General features: G+C 36.5%; 1 protein-coding gene across 8 annotated transcripts in view; it reads right to left on the bottom strand.

The window, feature by feature from the left end:
• The window catches only part of LOC126872781 (thyrotroph embryonic factor), a 97,816-nt gene that overhangs the window by 45,474 nt on the left and 33,556 nt on the right, over window positions 1–18,786 (bottom strand). Inside the window, exon 1 of one of the 8 annotated variants that reach the window (XM_050632962.1) lies at window positions 16,603–17,814. The exons of 6 other annotated variants lie outside the window; for them this stretch is intronic. In XM_050632962.1, coding sequence (XP_050488919.1) covers window positions 16,603–16,894 — 292 coding nt within the window. In that variant the 5' untranslated portion in view covers window positions 16,895–17,814. Of the gene's footprint in view, window positions 1–16,602; window positions 17,815–18,786 lie in introns of those variants that run through there. One more of the 8 variants, XM_050632963.1, reaches the window with a different exon arrangement.

The following is an 18,786-nucleotide window of genomic DNA, read 5'->3' as shown; positions in this document are numbered from 1 at the left end:
TTGAAGAAATATGAGATTAGAAGTTATTAAAGATAATCCCGGAAAAAGAACGCCCTTATCATCGACGTTACGGCGTTCAAGGGGTCACACGATTATGTAATAGGCGGGACCTTGACATTAATTTAATCTAAACTTTCGTGACAAGGTCACGACATAGAGTAATCACCGTTGGACCAACCTCAAAGAAATAATTATTTCCAATTTTATTAATAAATAGGGAAAATTTTTGAATAATCCAAGGAATTTTCCCATCACGAGAAATATATAGTAGATTAAACATACATATAAATACATAATTATAAAGAAATTATATTATAATAAATTTTCATTGAAATCTCTATTGATAAAATTTTTGAAATTCTTCGGATAAATATTTTTTGCAAAATTTCTCCATTAAATATAATCTGTCAAAGGAAGACATAACAAATTAATATTAATTAACGGGCTCCTTCTTAATACCGATTTAACTCAAACAAAATTTAACAGATTGGTAGATAATTAACCTCTATCAGATGAATTTTATCATGAACAATAGATAAAAGCCAAAGATATTTAAGAGGGTCTTTTCCTTGATATCCCTTCCAGAAGAAAAATAACAAAGAACGCGGAAACCATCCTCAATAATCAAAGCCATAATCTCGTTCGACGATCGATAAGTCAATGAAACGAAACGAGATGGTTTCTCGGATCGGAAAATTTACCTGGACACGATCCTCAACACGAATCCTCGACACGAAAATCTTTTCTGATTTGATGATAGTGATGTACGTTTTCGTTCATCGCATTTCATTGAAAGAACGAACGAGGGACGTAGGAATAAAGAAAGTTGGACACGACCATGAAACCGTTTGCTTCCAACGTGTAATTTTAATTAGCTTCGGTAAAAGTGATCACATCCACCACTGGTGAACGAATGAAAAGTTTATCGTCGAGGTTCACGAGAAGGCCGACGTTATCGTGCAAGCCAGGTCTCGTTCGATAACACTGACTGCCTATTTATATAGTCGCGGTATGTCTATCAACACTAACCCTCTACACGTTCAATTCCACGTGCATCGTCGCCCATTTTCTTTGCAATGCCAAATATATGTATGTGTGTGTGTGTCAAACAACTTTAAGTATCGTAGGTTGCGAATACAAAAGAAACGAAATTTTTGGTTTACTTAAGTAACTTTGCCTCAGTAAGTTAATTTAATTAGTTACTTTACTAAGTTTGCCTAAGTAACTTCGCTTTAGTAAGTAAGTTTAGTAAGTTAGTTACTTTAATAAGTCTACTTAAGTAACTTTATTCTAGTAAGTCAGTTTAGTAAATTAGTTACTTTAATAAGTCTGCCTAAGTAACTTCACTTTAGTAAGTAAGTTTGGTAAGTTAGTTACTTTATTAAGCCAACTTAAGTAACTTTATTTTAATAAGTAAGTTTAGTAAGTTAGTTACTTTAATAAGTCTACTTAAGTAACTTTATTCTAGTAAGTAAGTTTAGTAAATTAGTTACTTTACTAAGTCTACTTAAGTAACTTTATTCTAGTAAGTCAGTTTAGTAAATTAGTTACTTTAGTAAGTCTGCCTAAGTAACTTCACTTTAGTAAGTAAGTTTGGTAAGTTAGTTACTTTATTAAGCCAACTTAAGTAACTTTATTTTAGTAAGTAAGTTTGGTAAGTTAGTTACTTTATTAAGCCAACTTAAGTAACTTTATTTTAGTAAGTAAGTTACTTTACTAAGTCTACTTAAGTAACTTTATTCTAGTAAGTCATTTTAGTAAATTAGTTACTTTACTAAGTCTACTTAAGTAACTTTATTCTAGTAAGTAAGTTTAATAAGTTAGTTACTTTACTAAACCAACTTAAGTAACTTTATTTTAGTAAGTCAGCTTAGTAGATTAGTTACTTCAGTAAGTCTGCCTAAGTAACTTCACTTTAGTAAGTAAGTTTGGTAAGTTAGTTAGTTTACTAAGTCTACTTAAGTAACATTATTTTAGTAAGTAAGTTTAATAAGTTAGTTGCTTTACTAAGTTTGCTTTAGAAAATTTGGAAAGTTTGCTTAGGTTTACGATATCGGGAGGATATTTGTTTTATATTGTACGAGATAGTTGACACGTTAAATTCTACAGGTGATAATTCGCAATACTTTTACGAGTTTTTAATAGACTTTATATCGCTCGAATCGCTAAAGTATACTCTCCCTCTAGCTCTTTTATTTGAGGATGTAGCGATCATATCTTTCATTGTTACACATTTCATTAATGTTGATGATCAAATTATTAGCATTGAAGGTGTCTCGCGTCAAGTTGAATCGAACAATTACGCAAAGGCTATTACTAGAAATTCCTTGACTTTTATATGAATAACATGATTAAGAATGTTCGAAGATTAAAGTGAGATTCGATTACTGTTTCACATCTAGATTACGTGGATCTATCTATCTACCCATAGTTCTTCTAAAATAAATAAAATAATTAATCTTAAGAAACGAATATTGGCGATGTGGAGAGACAATGGACCCAAATTTCCACAAGAGTAAAATATCAATTAACAAACGTTACAGACTTCTCATAGGAAACGCATTAATTAAAAAACACCGAGTAAGATTTAAAATGAAGTTTCACCACTCTTAGACTCTAAAATTTGCACAACCATCTTCGGCACTCTTAAGGAAGAATTATAAACGTCATAGGACAACAACAAATATCGAAGCGAATAAAAAAGGTAAATTCGAAGAAAGTCTGGATAAAAATTCAACGCGAAATAGAGAATAAGATATGGAAGAGACTAGAATGTTGGAAAATCCACGGCCGAAAAGAATGCAAAGATCTACTTACATACGCACACCAGAAGGATTCTACATGTAAGTAAGACTGGGGTTATTTCATTATGTGTGCAGCTTACCTGAAAAAGAAACAGATCAAAAAAATAGCACGTGAATAATTCATGGAGAGGAAAGGTGTACAAAAAAGGAAAAGATTTATTAGTGGAAGAAATACGTTCCTATAATGACGTTATTGAAAATGCTTAGCTGAGAATTCACAAATGAAATGAATTTTTTTGTACCGATTAATTAACATATGCGACACAGTGTGAGTCAATAAGAAGTACTATCTAAAATACGCCATAGAATGAATTAAATTGCACTTCAAGCCACTCGTCAAGCGCAATTTTATTTCCTAATATCTTGCTTTTTCTGAGATATCAAGGTAACCCTGAGATTTTTAAGTGGCAGCGTATATTTTTTATAACATTAATCGATCTAACTGAATATTCTGAATATTCTATTTGTATCGAGAAACCAATAGTTTGGTAGATATTTTAACATTATTTTTGTCAAGGAAAGACGCCAGGCGGTGTTCTTATGATTACGTTGTCTTTATCTTTTGTACGTTAAATTTAACAAATATAAGTTAACATATCCGCCAGACGAATGATTCTTCGGTATAAATAAGATAATAATTTCTTGTAGAGAATGTCCAACTGGATCGACTAATGTTATAATAAATATACGACGCCATTTAAGAAATCCAAGATCACCTCGATATATCGGAAAATATGAAATATCAGAAAATAAAGTTGCACCCAGTCGTTGAGTGCCTTGGAATGCAACATAAATCATTTAAGACGTTTTTCGATAAAACCAATATGTAGCTAGTTATTTTAAATAGTACCGCCTATCGGCTCATCCTGTGTATGCATCGGAACGATCCTTTAACTTTTATTTATCCGTCTATCTTCGCGAAACGTTATTTTCCGTTGTTTTTGCATTCGATCAATACGCATTCTCTTTTTTCTTATTTTCCTTCTGCTCAAGCAGTTAATAACAGCTTGTTAACAATAATTCCATCGTACGATGTTAACCGACAGAAGCTTTTCTTCTACGTCGATCGTGCTCGTGTACAGTTTATTTTATTCTTTCTAAGGTACCTTATCGAATTAAAAATCGTACGTTGTTTCATTAATATCGCAGAAAGCCGACTGGTTGTAAGACAAAAGTGGACAATGATAATTACGGTTTGAGATTAGAATCACTTTTACGTGGAAGATTTGTTAATTACAATACCACGCAGATGATTGATAAAATTTTGACCTAAATACCTCTGCCATTTGATATTTCTTGTACCCTTTGATCATTCATATTCATCTATCTATTGTATATTGCAGATATTTAAACAAGCTATACGAGATTATTAACACGTCCACTGCTGACCGAATTTCTACTGTACGTATTACCGCAGGATCTATCCGTACGTTGTAGAACTTTATGTACATAAAGTTCATTGCTGTGTAAACATTATGAAGTATTATTGTAAAAACTGATATCGCGCCCGTATCGTGATGTCTTGAGAGCACGAACTATGCTCTGACTATTAGAAAAATCTACCAAGTAAAAATATATCTCAGGGAAAATATAAATTTAACAAAATCGCTGTTAAGCAAATCAAAATACAACAAACGATATTAAGCAGCAGAAAAATATCCATGGAAAAGAAAAGAGATATAACGTCCAGAGAGATAAAATCTCGAAAGGAAAATCATTTCATTAATTCCTAAGTAAATCGAAATATTCCGACGAATAAATTTCCGTATCGAAAAGCATAATAATTTTAAGAAGATAATATCGAGAATTTCCTAAAAATAAGATCTAACGTTAAATCGTTTAACACCGTTCTATTCGTATAACGCTAAATTCCGTTTTAATTTCGATAGAATGTAATTATCCACTAGTTTGAAAACGATCGGATGGCGGGATCCGTGCGCGAAGCGTTAGGACAGCGTCCATGAAAGAAGCGAGAAGCGCGAAAAAAAAGCGCAAAATCTCCTGAGTAATCGTTTTCTAGCGATCGATGCTCTCAAGCAAAATCCAATTTCGCGGATCAGATTCCGTGGACGGGCGAGCACGTGGATGCACGCGTGCTGCACGTTGTTTATGTGTATATATAGAGTTCTCTCCTCTTTCTCTCCTTGCCTCTCTTTATCTCTCTCTCTCTCTCTCTCTCTCTTCGAACGTCAACTCGAGGAATAACACATTGTTAATCAAAAGTTCCGCTAATACCGTGCCTAACGACTTTTCTATGAATAGATATGAAAGGAAGATTCGTGATTCTTCGTAAATCTTAGCCATAAGCCATTTCTGAGTTTTGCAAGTAATCCTGTAATTCCTTCTTTACTTGAGAAAATCTGAACGTTTCAGAGGATCTCAGAAATTTTCTCAGTTTCTAGTTATACATTCTTTTCTTCCTGCTCTTATTTTTTTTTTTTATAAATTAAGAGCGCGATTGGTTTGAGAAGTTTTGCCGTTTATACGTTTAGAAATTTAGTAGATGCAATAGAAGTGCAAACGTTCATGGAGATGTTTAAGGATCTCTCCTGGTCTTAATTTTTGAATCAGTACGTTCTTTCGGAGAGTTTTTAATTTTGTAAACGTAGCAGTGCAAAATCGTTCGCTTTTCCTCGTTTGGAGACGTTAAAGGCAATAGCGTTTCAAAACACGGAAAGACCAATGTTTTGTATTTTCTCCTAGAACCGTTCGAGCTTTGGAAAAATTAAAAATTGCACTGAAAGGAGACAAATTTCTAATTACATCCAACAATTCTGTTTCCTTTTGTAGTCTCCATAAAAATTCCGTTTCTCCTACTCAAATGCATATAAGAAAGAAGAACCATAGCAATTTTAACAATTCCCGTACCAATCAGCTAAACTAAACGAGAATAATCAACTTGCATAAGATCTTAAAATATTGCAACATAGAAGAGGAAACTACATGAAATCCCTCTCGTTTACTAATAACCTTGCAGTTGATGCGATGTTGAATCTATATATATATATATTTTAAAGTAAGGAATATATTAGACTGGAAATAACAGGTTGTTAATGAAGTTCATCGGATCCGAGTTTCTAAAAGGCCGCGTACAGATGTTTATATGAAACTAGGAGAATAAATTGCTGTGTGTTTGTTTCCTGATCCTCTCTCCTTCCTCTGCCTTTCTACAATAACTGTTGGTTTATGCTACACGTGTCCAGACACATACGCACAGCTATATGATTGTCATTGGCTCTACTCGTACGTTCATGACTTTGTTATGCAGCAAAACTCGATAATCCGACGTAATGAACGTAAGAGGAAACACAGATAATAATCGAAATGCACGGACTGCGAACAGTTCTCGTTCCACTACCTTTTATGGATCTAATCGTGTTAATATGTATGTAGCATTGTTAATCGTAGATCAAACGATTCGTACTTAATACTCGGTAATTCGTGCTTAACGAGAGATTTCAACGATAATGATTTCATGAAAATTAATATTTATTAAGACGTATGGGAATTTCAATTGCATTTTAAAGGAATGCCATTCTTTATAATGATTTCCTTTTATAAGAATTTTTCAGTATCTATATGTATATAATATATTTTTACATATATATACAATAATATATATTTACATATATTATATACAGATACTAGAAATTATTATAAAGGAAAATCATTGTAAAGAACATTTCATTAGAAAATGCAATTTATAAATATATATATATATACATTTTTTTTTCTTTCAATATAATACTCTTATTTTGTATCGAAATGTCTCTATAATAATTTTAATTAAATGATTTATTAGACAATGGACTTGAATTAAATTTCATCGTTGATTGAAGTAAAATTCCATACACTCTGACTATGAAACAAAATTATCTACACTTTTATTTAGAAGAAAAAGACACTGTGCGAAGTTACGTACGAGAAAGCTTTTTCAAAGCAATTTTTGCTATTTCGATTTATAAACTTTTCCAAACATATGCTAGCGTCATAATCTCCTACTCTTATCATCACGAGTTGCATGCTATGCATAAAATGGATCTTGAGTCCATATCACAAGACGCGTCCAAATCTCTAGTCGTCATAGCTTCTGTTATCTTTCGTAAACTTTGAAGTAATATATATGTAGCATTATAGTACTATCAGACTCAATTAAGATCTTTGCTTGATTATTATTATCAATATGTTCTCACAATCTCCAAATTTGTCTCGAAGAACATTCATTGGTATTAAGCGGAAAACAGCTTTTGAAAATGTTTGCTGGCTTCAGAAATTTAATAGACTCTTCAGTAAACAGCAGAGTCAGCGCGACGATGTAAATTCTAATCGCACTTCTCGGGTGTCTCTTTAAACGCTGCATTTTTCTGAAGTAACTAGATATTTCAGAGCCAGTTTTATCGAAAAGAAGGAATTTAATAATCTCAAATTCAATATTTTGTATCGATCGTTATCCTGGAGGACGGCTTCTTGAATATTATATTAGCAAATTATCAAATACCAACACTTATTAATTTAACAATTATCAAAATTATACCAATTTGCCAAACAATATTTTCTAGCCAATTATCAAATACCGAAAGCAATATCAAGTACAATCAATTATTAAACATCAAAATTTATCAATACATAAATCGCCAAATAACAAATTTTACCAATTCAACAATTACCAAAACTATATCAATTTATCAAGAAATAGCATTTTCAAACCCTCCCTTCTTTCCACGTCAAATTAATAAACTATAGTCAAAAGTTCATACACGAAGAATAAAAATTGCATAAAATATGCTAATTTTAGTTAAAAATTGTGAAGATCCTAAAACGTGAATTCGAGACACGCAGTGTGTAAAGTTTAAAGCAACGCGTGCACACGAGTAACACGTGCATGAAAACGAACGCACGTAACGCGAGTGGACGTGGTCGAGAGAGATACGAAGCGATTTCTTACGGCTTCGTTTAGGCCGAGGATTAAAGCGCGGCCTTCGGGAAGGTCAGGTGACGGCCAATGTGCCACGGTCTTCAGGAAAAAGCTAACTCGTTGTGACATACTCGTTGCGGGACACACTTGCTCTAGAAAAGCAGGCCCTTCGCCGATCGATCGCGCTCGTTTAATGCTACACACCTACGATAATAGTCAAAATCAGCATTTCGTCATTTCTCACAAACACGCTTTTGATATTTGAATAATTTTTCCTATGGAAGCATTTTTGACATTTGAACGATTTTATGTTTTTTTTTTTTTTTTTTTTGGAATGTATGGAATATACTCTATCACATTCAGAAGCTTCTTTTGGCATTTCTATTTTATGCTTCGAGTCACAGTGTAGTTCTAGTGTCTGGTGCGAACGACCGAATCTACTGTCAGAAAGTAGCAAGGAATAAAACCTAATTAATAAGCACACGTATCTGTTTTTTTCTTCGTATTCTTCAATCAGTGACGTATTATTTATTTTCTTCACAAAGGATAATTCATTTTATAAATAAATATACGATTATTTTTGTTTTTAAGTTTACAGAACATGAAATATGTTCGAACGAATAATACGAAAAATCAAATGGAGATTTAATTAAATACTTTAATACGACTTGTATCGAGTTTTCATATTTAAGACCAATCACCAATATTTTTCATATACATTATATACCTTTTACGTGGTTTCTTAGGAATCGTATCAATCATACGAGAACAGAATTGAACTTTAGAACGTATGCAAAGCATAATTTTCGTCTCGCAAAGACTCGTCAACGGGGCTTTAATTTAAGACACGATTTTAGGAAAACTCGTCGTCAAATCAGCGACGTAAACGGCTACATAAATCGAGGTCGCAGGTCGGCCTACACTTTGCGTCAGAGAAACTGCCTACGTTCCCGATATTAATTTCTATCGACTTGCACTATCGATTATATTAGAGCCTTGTCTCGTGTGTTTACTGACCGTTTCATTTGCCGGCAGAATTTTATAGTCGTTTTAATTAGTCAAGGATTATGACGCGGAGACACTTATATTACGTTATAACTCTTACACTTAGATCGTTTTTTACCAAGCAAGCCGATAATATCGTAGACGAAGCGAAGTTTTGTTATTCTGAATTCTACGATGATCACAGCAAAAACTGAAGAGAAATATGAAATTCTAATTTATTATAAATAAAATAGAGTTCGTGATCTTGAATTTCAAAAAACGTGTTAGAAAAAAAATTGAAACGCAGTACAGAATTCCACTTTACTACGGAAAGAAAAGATGGTTCAATGCCAGCATATGAGCAGACAAGGAAATCTAAGCAAACAAGTGAGACCGCTATACTATTCCATCAGTAAAGAAGCCAGAGCGAACGTTTCCTTAAAAACTCATCGCTGCGAGACTTATTGTTAGTATGCTATGCTTCTTGAGCGTTACTTTACTTGCAATATGATGCAATCGAATTTGTAATAGTCACACCAGACTGGAATACCAAGTCTCTCTATTTAATATCAATTGGTTCTTCGTAGAGATAGTGCTAGTGTTAAAAAAGAAAAGGGAACATATTTCTCAGAAATGAAATCTCCTTTTTCTTAAATTGCCCCTCAGCCTGGAAAATGTTTGTATAAGTAATTCTATAGATTTTGATGTTGATGAAGTTCTCGCACGTTGATGATAGTCAAACAGCGGATATTTAGACGAATTTGTATTTTTGCGAATATAATTAGAAAGACTGGGAAAAAATTATTTTACCTACTATACATTGTAGCAGGTACTGTAGTTTGCATATTCTATATATTGTTGTATAATTAACTGCATTCTATGCATTTCCGCATCTTCAAATTTTTCACAAATACGTAAAAATCGGCGGTTTGACAGTTACTTCGATTAATTTTTAGCATCAGTTTAAATCTATGCTTTCGGATCGCTTTTAATCAGTTTTTCAATGGATTATAAACACAAGGAAAAAGACGAACAGAAATTCGTATTTAGAAACCCTAGTTCACGCTATGGAGTTCATCTAAATTCCTCGTTAGTCTGCCCAAAAAGTATCATTCAAAATAAATTGTGGAAGCTGAAAACATAAGAAATCCAAAGACACGAAATATACAAAAACGATACACAACGATAACTCGCTGCTAACTTGCAAATTTTCACATAAACCATTATATTGCCTTACTTTCTCTTACGCATGTTCCTCATCTATTGGACGTTAGACCACAAAATCATTTCTAATTAAACGTAACGTAGAACAAGCATTACGTAAGGACAGTTTAATGTTGTAATAGATTAAAAAGTGCGTATTTCGAGGAATGACACGATCCCCGGATTCGTCATTGTCATGTTGGAACGAACGTCAAAGTGCAGGACGGGCTGGTCCGCCCATCCCTAGGCATTGTGCCCCTGAAAGCAGTCCCATTCGGGATCCATTGTGTCCGGCGACAATTCGATGCGCACACACCCGACAACAACGCCGGCACACTGCCGTTGCAATGAGCTCACGAGGTCGTTTAGTGTTTAGAAGAGCGTGTTGCACACACGCCATGGACGCAACTATGTACTGTCTAAACGAGCGGTTAAACGACGTCGAATGACGATCGATCAACGCGTTCGTCTACCAAAGTTTCCTTTTTCTGTCGCTTCACATTCAAATCCAGATTGCTTTCCTTTTTCTCTCCTCCACTTTCGATCGATTTACGAACAAGTTATTAGATACAGATCATGTCTAGATTGATTCTGTCTCGGAGTTTTAAAATTCCAAGTCAGACAGGGTAACAGGGTGATTTGTGATTTTTAAGAGGATCGCAGGTCTAATTGTAATCTTTCTTTGTTTTTAGACGCAGATACGAACATGTACTGTATCTCGGACGATGGATCAAGATCGAAGATTATTAAGATCGATGAAGTGAAAAGCCACAGGTCGTGTTTTTGATCATGCCTTTGAGAGTTTTGGAATTTGAAGTTTAACAGGGTAACGCGGTGATTTGTAATCTTTAACAAGGAATTTGTGACTTTTTATTTGCCAAGAGCATCGCGGTTACGATTGTTACCTATTGCTGCTTCTGGATGTTAATTTATAGATTATTAAAAGTATTGAATCAACGAGTTATTGGGTAGAGATCGTTTGATTTTCATCGTGAGAGTTTCAACATTTTTAATCGGATAAGATAATGCAATGATTTGTGATCTTTAAGAAGCAGAGGTGAAAAGAATTGCAGTTTGTAATCTTTATCTGCTTTTAGATGGAGATAAGGATATTTACCATTCCAACGATGGAGATTAATATTAATTGGGGAAATCAGTGGGAAATATATTAATTTAGAAATTATCGAGATTGGTGAATTAACAGGTTATTAATTATGGATTGTGCCGTTAATTCTCCCCGAAAGTTTTAGAATTTTAAGCCAATGAAGCTAATAAAGCGATTTGATGTTATTTTGGAGGTACTTGCGAAGAGGATTGCAATTATAATTATAATTTCTGCCTGTTTTTAGATGGAAGCATAAATATTTTGCTAGTCAAACGATTCCCTATGGATAAGGTATGTTTGATAAAAGATATTAAAATTACTACCATTTACAACACTACATATGATTTCCATGTAACACCCATATATTTTATTGTACATTTTACTTATAATGTCAGCAAATAGTTTCTTTATGACTTTGTATTCGATGATTCGGAATTTTCGATCTACGAGAAACTGTTTCATATAAATTACAATGTTTTACTAAGTCATAATAATATGATTAGAACATTTCAATGTATTTTGAAAATTGTAATACAAAGTTCGAAAAGATGTATCACGTTGTAAGGTAAAATCGTTCTGTTCTTACGTTGATTATTAAACGAAGAATATAAACATCGTAATAATAACTTATTAAGAGCAAAAAGAAAAACTGTGATCATTTGCGTAATATTTTTCGATAGAGGAAAATAGCAAAAGGAAGATCGTATTGAACTTGCCAGCATGCGATAATACGACATATTTCGAGGCCTATTAAACGCGGCCAAGCGAGATGCGCACGTTAGCTTCTTGAAGCAGTTAACGTGTTAAAAATAACAGAGGTCTAAAAGTTCTTCCAGCCTGTTGCTGCCAATTGCACGATTGCCATTTCACAGCGTCCATCGCCTTTCACGCGGTTGGATTTTCCGACTCATTTCCCGGATTCTCGTGAAGCTTCCAACCTTAGTCGCTGAATCTACTTCGAATCCAAGAAAAACAGTTAGTTGCTCGTCATAATTGCAATTTCTTTAATAGACGGTTGAATAAAATTTCAAAGTTGTCACGATGGTATTCGGGAAATAGGAAAAAATTGTGAAAAGAAACACACGTCGTTCAACGAAATGCTAATTCCTCCAGATTTTTCTATGTCCTATAATCTACAAATCTTCGCGAATAATCCAATATGGATATAAGATTGTTTATAAAATTATTCATAAAACTTATCTGATATTTAAAACGTAAATTTAAATGAATCCTTTTTAGCGAACAGTTTCGTCTTTAAGAATAATTCTCTAATTTCTACAGTTTTCAATATTCCGATATATTCGATATTTTTGCCGCTTTTAAAAGCAAGCTTCAGAAGCTTTTAAGTTTCCAAGGTACATGAAAGGATCTTTAATTCCCAGCGTGTTTCTACATGCTTGTACGAGCAAGCGAACGCCAAGAGGAAACAGACGAGCGCAGAAAACAGAGAGGCTCAAGTGGGAAACGTGGGAGGATGCAAATGTTAATAGCCTTGAGTCGATTCCGTCGCAAGTAGGATAGGTGCATAGGTGAATTCACACGTTCGCATGTGGACACGTATGATTCATTCACGCTCCATCTTCGAACCCGTTAACTCGGACCTCCGCTTGGTTAATAACTAACTTTCGCAGTACTAATAGATTCATCGGAAACTCAAAGTACAAACTACAAATACAAGAATACCATGTATGAAAAAGAAAATAAAAGGCTGAGATCAAACTCCTACCTGCAACATGACAAATCATTATTATTGTCGTGAGAATTTCATGAAGCAAAAAGTTTTGAAAAAGAATGCTACAAGTGCATCTTCTCTTTTTAAAATGAATCCAACAAGGATTCATCTGTGCAATATTACGTATGAAGATCACGGACAAACACACAGCAAGCAATTAAAATTCCAATAGCCAATATCGAGATTGTTCTTTTAATCATTTGTAGAAATAAATATGTATTCTTCTTCTATATTTCTAGATTCTTCAATTCTAGATTCAACAAGTTGTCCGAAATTACGCTCCTTATCGCCTTCTCGTGCTTTTTTACGTACGTGACTCGACTTTGTGTTTTTAATCTCGAATACAGAAATAGCTCTCGACCCGGAAATACACTTTGATATAATTTTATAAATATCTGTGCGATAAAATAAAGAATCTTCTGATTTTCTCAATTTTTTGTGGAATTATGAAAATGAGGATTAGATAGCCTTGTGATCGCGTTTCCTTCCAGCCTTTCAACGCTAAAAAAACGTTCGTGACACAATTTAAAAAAAACGTTCGTTTTATAGGAGAGGCTTTTTAAAATGTACGAAGAAATCTTCGTGAGTCATTTGAACGACATAATAAGGTTGAGTTGACACGAGATACGCCACTTGCAGCGTCACAAAACAACTGAAAACGAGCCAGTGTTGTTGCAAAGCTAAGGCCAGGTTGATTGCGGCACAAGTAATAATTTTGCCCTCTGACGCAAAACTGATGGAATTATGATTATACCGTTTCACATGATAAATATAGAAACATAATGTAAGAGCCTCTATTCGATAAAAGCAAATTTGAAGTTTTACGAGTTGCGCCGCTATCAATGCCAAGCGCCGATATAACTCAACCGAATTTCGAAACTCAAAATGAAATAAATTCCAAGATTTTAAACATCGCATATCACGCTGTCAATCTCGCGGTTTTTCAATCAAACGCGGTTTTTCGGACAATAAGTCGATAAAAATATCAGCCGAGGAGAAAACATTGGAATTATTTATATTGCGAGATCGTGATTCGCGATATGAAGAAGTTGAGGAAAAAGAGTAAAGGAGAAAGTTTCTACAGGAATGATCTAAGCTAAATAAGCTGATAGATCACGTCGTGATAATTGTGGATAAAATGTAGGCAACCTGGTGTAAGCAACAGGTGGGCGTTTCTATACCGCGATTACTCTCTCCTTTTATCGCGGACTCGCGTTATCCTTCTCCGACTTTCTAATCAACTTCATGTTCTCGAATTAACCAAATGGCCCACTCTGCCTCCTCTAGGCGAATCTATCGTTGTGTATCGATCTTTCCTTCCAACTTTTATTACGATATCGAAACCAGTTGTAAAACAAGCTGAACAATTTTAACACGTGTACGAATCGATTATACGTTTACGTTACGCGTATTCCTGGTGAATCAACAAATGGAGGTTGAGTATAGATTTGTTTTGTCTACTAAAAAAAGAAGAGGAAGTCTTCTAATGATAATGTTTTAGGGATATTAACAAAATTAAACTTCATTTTGGATTCACCATTATATCCTTGATTATATTAAATGATCAATGGCTTGTGAATTGAAGATACTCTGAAAATACTCTGTGATCTTTCACGTTCTAATTTAACGCGGCTTTTTCTGTCACAGAAAGATTCTAAAAAAAAAAGCAGGAAGAAACTGTGATGTGAATAAAAGGTTGAGAAATCAAGTTCTTTCTAGTTTCAAAAAACCTTCCCATTTTTCCCCCTTTTTTTTATAAAACGTCGTCAATCCTTGTCTGTGATTTATACCAGTTTTTCTTTTTTCTTCTTTTTTTTTTTTTTTTAGACAAGTTGTCAACTGCTGTACGTGAACAAGGCGACCGTGGCTTTTTAATATTCATACCTTATTAAGTTACATGTTTAATGGCGAGATAACGCGAATACAGACACACGATGCAGTAATTTTTGCTACAAAAGGTAATTCGACAGGCGATGCTCGACTCTTCCTGCAACAGAGTTGGCCGAGAAAAACGACGAAAACCTGTTCCACGTTTGTCACGTGTCGAAACCTACGTGACTCTCTCTATCTCTACATCTTTGCGTCTGTCTTTTTTTTCCTTTTCTTTTTTATTGCTTTTCTTTAGACTGGTGTTCAGAGCATCGCCATTTTCAGCGCACACGTACAGCGACAATACGATCTGCAGCCGCACATGTCAGTGCCAGACAGTCTACATCTAATCAACTAGCTATTATCGATATAAATAAAGTTATTTCCATCGTAAACGTGCAGCAGAACGAAAAGCAAAGGAATGTGCCTTTAATCGAGAATAAGAATTGATATCGTGGGTTTGTTAAAAATGTGATGCATCACGGAAATTGCCTAAAATCATCCTATCATTTCGTGGAATAATTTCACGGTTTAAGAAGGATTATTTCAGCCCTGTTTTTGATATTAAACGTATGAACGATATTTTACGAGAGGATCCAAAAACTATCAGTTAAAATGCAAGAATAGAAAGATTGTTCTCGTTGCCGGATAATTTCGTACTTCGAAGTTTCTTCTGAATTGGAAATCAGACTGATTCGATATATCGATGGTATGATGCTCTTAACGATTGAAAAATACGACTGGTTGGAAAGCAGTAGAATTGCAGCGGAGTATTTTTTAAGATATGGATTTACGACTTGTTACAGGAGTTTATAGAGAGATTTATGAAGATTCTTGATCTTATATACTGCTTAACGGGATTTTAACTAAGAACTACTGCGCGGGAAGATAGATACATGCACGAGGTGGAAAATTGAGATTTTGCGACTCTAAGAACCGCTACACTGGCGATTCTATAAATGAAAAGATCGCGAATCTATGATTCCGCTAAGATTAATTAACCAAGATTACTAAAATACCGAGAATCGAAAGACCTACAACCCTATAAGTCAAAATTTATGATTCTGGAATACTAAAAACATTTAAAAAATCGATGGTTTTGCAATTCCAACAACTAACAAACCAAGATTGCACGATATTAAAAATCGAACGCTAAAGATATTTACAATTTGAAAGCTTAAACACGCAGATTTCGAAATTGTATCACCCTGTCAACAATCTTCTAATTCTGATATAGTAAGAAAAGCTAACCAGAAGGAGTTAGCAGAAACTACTCTCGAATGTGTTCGCTGCAGGTGCATTCGATGGTTTAGATTAATGGCAAAACAGCCCTAAAATGATTTAAGCGCATGACTTTGAGAAACTAATAAAATTTTTTCGTATCTTGTTATACGCTTTGTTATCTTCTTACTATATATTCTTTGAAATTTTTGTAATTTATTTTGAAAAATTCTCGATTATTTTTATTTATTACAGTGCTCCCGCATATTTTTCAATGTTGTGCCTGGCAATCGCAATAAGAACATTTAAAACGTACGAAATTGCCGTACCAAAGACACAATTCGTCGATTAATTTCTGGAGAACAAAAGTCACGCGCTCGAATTCATTTCAGGTTGTTCTACCAACTTCCATATAAAGCATCGAAACGGCCGACTCTTTCGACATTACGCAGTTCTCGTTGTCTCCCCGTAAGACTCAACGATCTTAAAGATCAACTTTCGAGGATATCTAATCTGAAAGCTAACGATACTAACATCGTGTAATCTAGAAACCTGTATCCTAAGATTTTACAATCCTGGAAATCAAAATTTACAAATCCGGAAAGCCCATAAATCAAGAAATTCGCGTCATGTAAACATAAAAGCGTCGTTCATTCAAATGCTGAAACTGGAAACCTCGTAATCCTAACAATCGTAGCAAACGTCCTCCTACCAAACCTGAAACTTGACAAAACCTGTTCAACTCCCTCGAAACACAGAATCCTCGTACCATTTACGTATACATGATGCTGCCTCCATAAATGCTGGTACTGGCTCCAACGCGAGCTGGTGCTGTCCTCGTGGATGGGCGGAAGTGGCGCGTGCACCTGATGGCCGTGCGAGGTGGGCGGTAACGGTGGCGGTGGTGGTTGTTGGGGTTGCTGTTGGTGCGCAGGCGCGACCACGATGTGAGGATGGGGCGGTTGCACCGGTTGTTGCTGATGCTGCTGATGATGCGCTTGGTGCAGCACGCCTGGTACCGGCGGTGGCGGCAATTGCTGGTACTCCATAACGCAGCTCATTCGGTTGCTTTCACGCGAGCATTTAAATCACCCCTTACTTTGTCTCCCTTGTCACTCAGTTAGTCTTTTCCTCTTACTATACGACGACCGAATTCACTCACGGAGTTCGATTCCCTCGGTCGATCTGACGATCGAAGCAGAAAGTTTGACAATTTGATTTTCTCGCCTCTATCGACTAGCTCGATTCGATTTAGAGTGATAGTCGTTTAAAATAAGCAGAGAACACTTATCAGATCTGACGAGGATCGTCTTAGGGACACACTACCGAGGCTTCGCGGTCGCCACTGTCTCTGTTTGTCTCAGCATCTGCGCGTAATTTTATCCGCTCGCTGTCATCCGCGCAGTCTTTTTGCGCTGCCACTGGACGGACACTTGTCACCAGGCCGAGAATCGTCGACAAGAGAGGGAGAGAATCGGAGAGAGGACGAACCGAAGAGAACTACCAGGAAAATCGCAACTCCGATGATGTCGAAGGGCCACAACGGTCTTTCGCTATGAAAAATCTTGCAACTTCCCAGGGATCTTTGGATCTCAACTTCGGCCACGTGATCTCTATTCGACCACACTTTTCCTTCTTCCTATCTCTCCCCTCTTGCAACGGTGTCCTCGACCGTTCACCGAATTCATGTGCGGAAGATCATCGTCCAAAATCAACATCAACAGTTCGTTGGTTCAAAATCAACACACCGATGGCAGGATTTCTGTCGCTCGCCGATGAACCGGTATTCGAGACGCAGAGCGCGCGAGTCCCGAGGTACGCGCCTCGAACACACTGAACCTCGTCGGAGAACTGAAACGTACCGCTGATCCGTTGGGCCGCGGAAGGACCTCCCGGAGGAAGAGCAGATTCGGTTCTCGGCCGGGAAGGAGAGAAGGCAGCGGCCAGCCACGGGCACGGTGTACTACTATCGTCGTCGTGTGTCGACTGTCAAAATCAGCGATCGTCAGCGTCTATCCGTGGCCGGTGTTCGCCCATTGGGCCGTCACCGTAGCCGGAAGCGTAGCTCCGATTGGCTCGCTGGCCGCGTTCCTAACGGTGGGGGAGAGACGATCACGCGCCTCGACGTCGTCCTGAGAAGCGAAGTTCCGACCGGGAGAGACAGCACGAGGAAGGGCAGAGTGGAGCCGCCAAGGGAAATCAGAGAGAGCAAGACAGACTCGCTGAGACCGTGAAGAGGGATGGACAGAGTTTCTCAGGAGGAAGGGAGAGGGTAACGTTAACCAAGAGGGAGAAAGAGCATACGCGCATGTATGTATACAAAAGATGATGGAGAGGGGGTAAAATGTTGAACGGGGCAGGGAGGGACAGATAGGTGGATAGATAGACGGACAGGTAGACAGGAACGAATAAAAAAAGAGAGAGAGAGAGAGAGAGAAAGAGAAAAAGAGAGGGAGAGAGAGAGGGAGAAACCGTGCGTGCGTGACTCGAAGCTGCGGCGTCCGGAAAGACACTGCCACTCGCCAACGTTCCTACGTTCCGCGCTATCTGTATTCCTTTCTCTCTCTATCTCTCTCTTTCTCTCTCTCTCTCTCTCCCTTCTCTCCGTGTCACTCCCTCTCTCGATACATCCAAGCTTCCCTACCAAGAGACCACGCGACGTTTCTCTCTCGCGAGCACACACGCGCGTACGTCCGTACCCTCCTCCACAACCCGTTCGTACCCGTCGTCTTCTTCGCGTTCACCAAACATCCGCTTTTACCCGCCCTCACCTCCCACCACACACGCTCTCCACGCTATCTCTCTTTCTCTCTCTCTCTCTCTCTCTCTCTCCCCCTACTCGAGTGTTACGCGCAAGATTCTGCCACTTCCTACTCTATCCATCTTTGTCCCTCTTCGTCCTTGTTCTTTCTTATACGCGCAGAGTTTGCTAGGTTATAGGAGAATTGTTTTG

This window comes from Bombus huntii, chromosome 14 (assembly GCF_024542735.1).
Source record: "Bombus huntii isolate Logan2020A chromosome 14, iyBomHunt1.1, whole genome shotgun sequence".
Classification (NCBI taxonomy): domain Eukaryota; kingdom Metazoa; phylum Arthropoda; class Insecta; order Hymenoptera; family Apidae; genus Bombus; species Bombus huntii.
This window is presented reverse-complemented; position numbering and strand designations above follow the sequence as displayed.